Genomic DNA, 7444 nt, shown 5'->3' with positions numbered 1-7444 from the left:
CGAAACGTGGACACCGCTCACCGGCAACTTCACGGACGTTCCGTGAAACTGAGCCCAAGACAGGCCACGTGTCACGGCGAGAACAAACTTGGTCCGCAGGCAATAATAATGGATAATAATTTTGCAGCTTGTGTAGTAAGTTGGTAATTATATTTTTTTTTTTTGGGTTATTATAATTATTATACATTTAATTTTTGTTAAATTTACTTTATTTTTTATTTTCCATTAAATTTTATAATAAAAATTGTCGTAACTTATATTAATATAAATCATAAAATTATTCGATGTTAAAATAATTTTAAATGCTATAATTAAATAATTTTAAAATTTATATTAATATACATCACGTTCAAGTGTATTTGCACTTTTAGAGTAATTTAATTTTTTTCCTTATTATTTCTATGAATTCATAGTCTTTATTTTATTTTTTTTCAAATAACATTCTTAAAAATATTTAAAGTAAGATTAAATATTTAATTAAAACCCTTATAATTTGATACTATTACTTATTAAGAATAATTAATAATTTGATAATGAACGATTAATTATGTCCAACTAATCACTATCAATAACTTATTTATTGAAGTCATCAACCAAATATGTATTGTTCATGTTGAGATAAATCTCGATATCTGATTTAGGTCCCTTAAATCCTAATAAAATCAAAATTTTAATACAAATGATGAAGATTGCAATTTTGTAAGCAACAAAATTAAGAGAATAAAAATACAATCTTAATGCAATTTGACATGCCTCCAAATAGGGATAATAACTAGTAATTAAGTATGTTCTTGCTAAGATACAAATAAGGACGATAAGTAATAAATTCATAAAGATAACTTGACATATAAGCATGAACGAGACACATTTTGCTTGAGAAAAGTAGTACCAGTTTGATTACTTATCACAAAGTCATGTTTAAGTCTCCAACTAGTTAAATGATGACCTATCTAACAACTACTCAAGTAATGCATGCGTTGTAAGATGAGAATCTGTCGTGAGATGGGATCCCATCGTGAGATGAGATCCTATCCCCGAATGAAGGGTGTGGTGGTGAGGCTGGAGGCGCAAGGCGAGCATGCGAGGGCCACCATTCAAGAATCCAAGAGCATGTTCGTAATCGACCCCATTATCGATTAGTCCATAATGTGGATCATCCTCTCTTGCACCCTATATAAATAACCAAGAGGATCAATACAATTCTTTACAGGAACATAAAGGAAACTGTGAAAGGAAGGTTTGATCAATTAAGTATGATATGGATGTATTCTTACAAATTCATGCATTAGATTTCTGTTTATTTCCTCCACATTTCTCATCTGTAATAGTATTCCAAGAAAGCAGATGCGCAATTAGGAATAATCAAAGAAATTAGAGACAAGTATGCATATAATTAATGCCAAATGACTAACCTTTTTCTTGTAAGTTTCAATCTGGTTACCAATCACCTTGTACTGTAATTTAGCGAAACACCCAGTTGTTAGCAAGTAATTAATTAATTAATCAACCATCAGATAAATGCATCAATATGAGAGAGCTCAAGATTAAACAAATACAAGCTAGAAATATATTAATCCATTATTCTAATGTGGCAGTGTTACGTTGGACATATCATGAATTGTATAAGTTATTAATTGACTAAAAATTATACGTGAAACCAATAATTTAACTTCTATACTTTCACACTTTTTATGTGATAATTTAAATTTTTTATTATTTTGATTACACCCCTGAATAATATATTTTTGAGTAATCAAATTCCTTGTATTTTGACTTCTTTTTTATGTGTCAATTTAAATTTTTTGTTATTTCGATACTCTTGAATCATACATTTTTTAGTTAATTGTATATATCACCAATGCATGGTCTAGTTGCATTTTCATTGCTTCAATTGCATTTTGGAAGTACGTAATTGACTCGAAAATGCATGATCTATGTATGTAATTAAAATAACAAAAAATTTAAGTTATCATACCAAAAAAAAATGTCAAAGTAGATAGGTTAAATTACTCAAAACTATATTATTATTCAGAGTATATATAATTGAAACAAAAAAAGTTGAAATAGACACATGAAAAAATGTAGAACTATAGGGACAAAAATAAAAGTTCTGGTGTTCAGTGTTTGTTTATATAGCAAAAAAAACATTACTTCTTCCCTCTCCTCTCCGCTAATTAAACAACATTCTTAAACCAGAAAGTTTTGTACAATGAAGGATATTTGAAGCCACATATATAAAAGAAATTCATGAATGTCATAAAAAATGTTACAAGTGAGCGTCCAAATTGAAAAAAACTCAAAACTTTCCAAATCTCATATATATATATATATATATACATATAATGTACATGTGTATGTTTGAGAAGAAAACTCAACCTTTCGCTCACGAATGACCTTCAAGGAACTCTCAATGTCTTCCTCGAGGCCATGCATTTCGTTGAAGTTCAGATCATTCAAACTCTCCCCCATTCTCTGCCTGCAAATTAACCATTCCCAAAGCAAATCCATCAACGCCGAACCAATTAATTATAAAACCCACAAAAAATCAAAAAACAAAAATCAGAATAAGAACTGGTTCTTATTGCCTGATCTGCCTTCGCAGATTCCTGTTCACTTCCTTCAGCTTCTTCAAGTTCTCTTGCATTCTCTGCACCACAATGTTGTCAGAAGAAACACGAGATTCATTCGAAACAATACAAAACAATCGAGAGTTAAACTCAAAATAAACCCAATTCAAATTTAAAACGGTTATAATCATTCAAAACACCATCTTTCTCTCAAATATATGTAAGCAACTAATGAGTCTAATGTATATGCAGACATAAATCTAGCAAGAGTTAACCTCGTAGTGAGAGCTCCAAAGATCGGTGTTCAAGGTCTTCTGGTACTGATCGAACAGCTGCTTCGTTCTGTGTTCGTTCAGAAACCAAGGGCAAACACGGGTTTGGGCAAACACGGGTTTCAGTCGAGAAATCAAAACCCTAGGAAAAAGATATATATATATATATATGGAGAGAGAGAGAGAGAGAGAGAGAGAGAGAGATTTACGCACGTAGCGGTGGGGCTGATGTACTCATGGATCTTGCCGGTGCTGGAGACCATGATAATGGAGACCCTGGCGTCGCAAAGAACGGTGAGTTCGTTGGCCTTCTTGAACAACCCATTCCGGCGCTTCGAGTAGGTGACCTGCCGGTTGGTCGAGTTCTCGATCCTCTTGATCTGGATCTTCCCCCTCGCCATGCTCTTCTCGCAATCTGGATCTCGAGATGGGTTTAATGAAGAAGGCAGGGCGGTGGGATGGATTAAAGAGAGGAAGAAGATGAAGGGGTTGCCGGAAATGGAAAGAATTGCCAAATCGGTGAAAGGCGTACAGTGGTTCGTAAAGCGTTCACGAATCAGTCACTTATCCATCGGAGGAACTTCGTTCGGCGGGCCCCACCTTCCCGCTTTCCGTCCTAACTCCGTCAATCAACGCCACGGTTTTCGTTACGTCTTGCCGCCCTCCGTTCGTTTTCCCTCCCGCTTCGTTTGGCTGTAACAGTGACGGGTCTAACGGCTGATGACGGAACGTGATACACGGCCTGGAGCTCAATGCCTTGTACAAAAGTCCATCCATAATTTTAGAAAGAAATAAAATTATTGAAAAAAATATTAATTTTGACATTCATTTCTTACTGTGTTATATTTTATATTATATTAATTAATATAAATATTTAACATATTAATTATGAGTGTCACAAAATTATATTGATTCTTTTATTTTTTAAATAATCAAATAAATTATTTTATTTTCAAATTCATCAAGTTCACAATTGATTGCATCTAAACACCAACATATCATGATTAAACTATTAAACATACAAATCAATATAAAGATTTTACGTAAAAAATTAAAATTAAAAAAATTAAGGAAAAAATTAAAATATTATTTATAATTATATTATTATAAAAATTTTAAGACATTGAATATCTATTTTTAGATATACTATTCATCTATATATGTATATAAAAAATAATTTCTATAAATATAATAAGAAGATAACTCATGAAAAAGATAAATTTTTAATTATAGATATATTCCAATCCATACGCATACATGCATTCAATTTGGTTTTCTTTCTCCAAAAAAATATTATATTTTTTTAATGGTCAAATCCATATTTTTATCCCTCTACTTTTATTTATTTATTTTTTGTGTATGTTCAAATTTTTTTTATTATTTTAATTAAACTAATATATCTATATTTTCGAGTCAATTTAACTGTTATATTTTGATTTTTTTTTTTATGTAACAATCTAAACTTTTCGTTATTTTAAATATGTCTTTGTATTTTTAAGTCAATTTAAAAAGGGTTAAATTAATTTAAAAATGCAGGCATAGAGATATAATTAAAATAATAAAAAATTTAAGTTATCACCTAATAAAAAAATAATCAAAATATATAGATTAAATTGATTGTGTAGGTATAAAATATAATTAAAACAAAAAGGAAATTCGGATAATTGTACAAATAAAATGTGAAAGTATAAAGCAAAAATATGAGTTGTGACTGTTTTTTAACCTTCACATGTGTCTCGTTCAATGCCAAATTTAAGTATCCAATTCACAAGCCCATGAGCTCTCCTCCTAGCGTTGTAAAGAGATCCAATTAATGCAACTTTACACACGTGAGGGTATTATATCCATGTCAATTAGCTTGAACTGATACCATTATTGTTTAAGTTATCGCATTATATTAAGATTATTTTCCTAATCATATTAAGGTTTTATACTTATTTGGGAAGTCGTATTAGGGAATTAAGAATGTTATTTTGACATCGTTGGAAGATTGGGACCCACGAGAGTATTTATCAGTAACTTGTAAGTTTGGTGTTTTGATTTTTAAGGTAAATTCCAACGATTAAATAAAGAGATATGAGTGAAATAAATATTTATTTATTATTAAAAAAAAGTTTCTTATAACTTGCACAGTAACGATCCAAAAGTAATTTGACTTTATTTTGTCTGCGAAAGGTGAAGTCCCTCACCTTAAGGACCCCCACACACTGTCCCGCGTGCGTGGGAGGAGGTAATCACGATACACGACGACATACCAGATAAGAAGTACAGTACATAGTGCCCACAAGGATCTACCCCACGGACACAGCATGGTAATGATCCAAACGTAATTTGACTTTACTTTGCGGAGACATGACTTCTAACATAATCAAAACACGGGTGATGTTTTCAATTTTGTTCATATTTTAAAAAACAATATTTATGTTTATTGATCAGAAAACGCATGCACCTCAATTGATGATAACGCATGCACCTCAATTGATGATAATACCAATCTCTTTTGTAATTAATATAGCAATTAAATTGATTATTTTATCTTTTTTAGTTAAACACTCTTTTTCTCTCTCCTCTCACCATTCCCTTCTCTTTTATTTTTAAGTAATACTATTTATTTAGGTTAAAAATAAAATTAATTATTTTTTATAAAAAGTACAGATATTCATGTTTACATTATACTTTTTAATAAAAAAATATCAATTAAATTATTTAAATAAATAACATTACTCATTATTTTTTATCTAACCCTCTCTCCCAACCCCAATAACTTCACCCCAATAACGACATTGACCGTTTTGGTGCTAATCAAACCTCCCTACAACAGAATGGCACATTCATAAATAGATCTATAAATAAAGGTTGTGTTTATAAATTAAAATATATATTATAAAAATAAAATATAAAAAATATCTTAAATAAAAATATTTTTTATTATATCTGTTAAATTTATTTAAAAAAATTATATAATTTTTATCTTAAAATTTTCAAATAAATTTATCTCCCCCTTCACATAAATTGTCTTAAAAATTATAAATAAATTATCTTAATACAATCGCATTTTACTTATTTTGACATCCACTGACTCAATAGTAAAAGTTGTCATCACAACAAAAGATGGCTCTGTCTCTTCAATCTTTTTCTCAAAGGTCAAGCTAAATATAAGTTGTTGTAGGCATGGTGGTGGCAGGTTCTTGATGACATTGTCAATGCTACCAGTATTTTTTAATGATTTATTTTTCTATAATTATTATTATTTTTCCCCTCCATAATTATAGAATTGCCAAACATCTACTTAGATTCCACAGATTACCATAAAACTTTCATCTAACAGAACAATTGTTTGCTATGTTAATTATTTATTTACTAATATCATTATTTTGTTTAGTAAATTATCAACAAATTCCTTTATCTTTTTCTATTTTCCATAACTAGTTTCCTTATTGAAATCAAACCAAGTCTCGGATGAAGAATAAGGCTATATTTTTACAAAATTTGAGCCAAAATCACAGGTAAAAAATAAACAAATAAATAATGCATTAGGTGGGCTGCACATTAATTGCATTGTGGGACCCGGGGAGTGTGAGATAGACCACCCATTTATTAGCACATGAATAATGTTATTGGTACATCTTGAGCTACACAAAGATATACCAATGATAAAAATGTCTTTCATAAGACACATAGAGACAAAGGGTATTTTAGTCCTAATATCTTTTTGTGTAATTCAAGATGTACAAAAATGATGTACATCTAACATGATTCTTAGCACATTGATCTGGGCTTGCCTTTGATAACCTATATCAAAGAATGAATTAATGCGAAAAACATGTACAAGAAAGGGTGCAAAAGACCAAATTAATGTTGAAAAACCCTCCAGATAAGCAAAAGGGAAAAAAAATTATAAAACAGTACAAAATCTCTACTATTAATAAAGTAATGAATACACCACATAACAGTCTTTGCTTAACATTAGGTGTGGAAAACCTGTGAATGTACAAATAGAGTAGACAAGAATGCACAAGTATGAAAATATAAAAACATATGCCTTAGAAACTGAGACAAGAGGGTAGGTAGAGAGAGTACTTGGTACTGTGGGGCAACTCTCTCCAAAGAGCTGGACAACCGTTTTAACTTGTTTGAAAATTTACTGTGTGTCAGTCACAAACTCAAGATCAACAATTTTTACAAGCTCATACACAAAAGTTTTGCCAAAGTGGTAGCCCACCAAATGTGGATCTTGTACTGTTACAATTGCTACAAGAATCCATTTTTAGGATACAAAGTCCCCAACAACCAAGACCATGCTTCAAAAATTCAATTCCCCAGATACTAGATTCACAAATTATGGTTTTTCATGAGTACACAACACAAGAAACTCCCCGCTTTATAAGAGTTAAGTAGGAACAAAACCCAGTGGCTCACAGAGTAAACAAAGATTTATAAGCCTTTCAAAAATCTTTGTTATAGAATGGCAATTGTACAAAAGAGTATGGTCACTCAAATTTTTGCAAAAATATGACAAAGAAGAGGATGAAGAAGACAAAACTTACAGCCAACCACCAGAGCAAAAATTTTTCCAGATTTACAGAACTATCAACTATACCTGTG

The 7444-nt window shown here is 30.6% G+C and overlaps 1 protein-coding gene across 1 annotated transcript; it reads right to left on the bottom strand.

Moving 5' to 3' along the window:
• Window positions 1-810: 810 nt before the first annotated feature.
• On the bottom strand, window positions 811-3383 carry LOC127807618 (floral homeotic protein DEFICIENS). The gene is made up of 7 exons (XM_052345621.1): window positions 3053-3383; window positions 2843-2909; window positions 2586-2647; window positions 2377-2476; window positions 1413-1454; window positions 1275-1319; window positions 811-1170 (listed from the first exon to the last, which is right to left on the bottom strand). Exons 1-7 carry the CDS (start codon window positions 3238-3240, stop codon window positions 958-960), a joined length of 717 nt encoding a protein of 238 aa, XP_052201581.1. The 5' UTR covers window positions 3241-3383; the 3' UTR covers window positions 811-957.
• Between the last annotated feature and the right edge of the window lie 4061 nt (window positions 3384-7444).

The sequence above is a fragment of the Diospyros lotus genome, chromosome 8, assembly GCF_014633365.1.
Source record: "Diospyros lotus cultivar Yz01 chromosome 8, ASM1463336v1, whole genome shotgun sequence".
Lineage (NCBI taxonomy): Eukaryota > Viridiplantae > Streptophyta > Magnoliopsida > Ericales > Ebenaceae > Diospyros > Diospyros lotus.
Note: the sequence above shows the minus strand (reverse complement) of the source record. Positions and strands in the feature narration are given on the sequence as shown.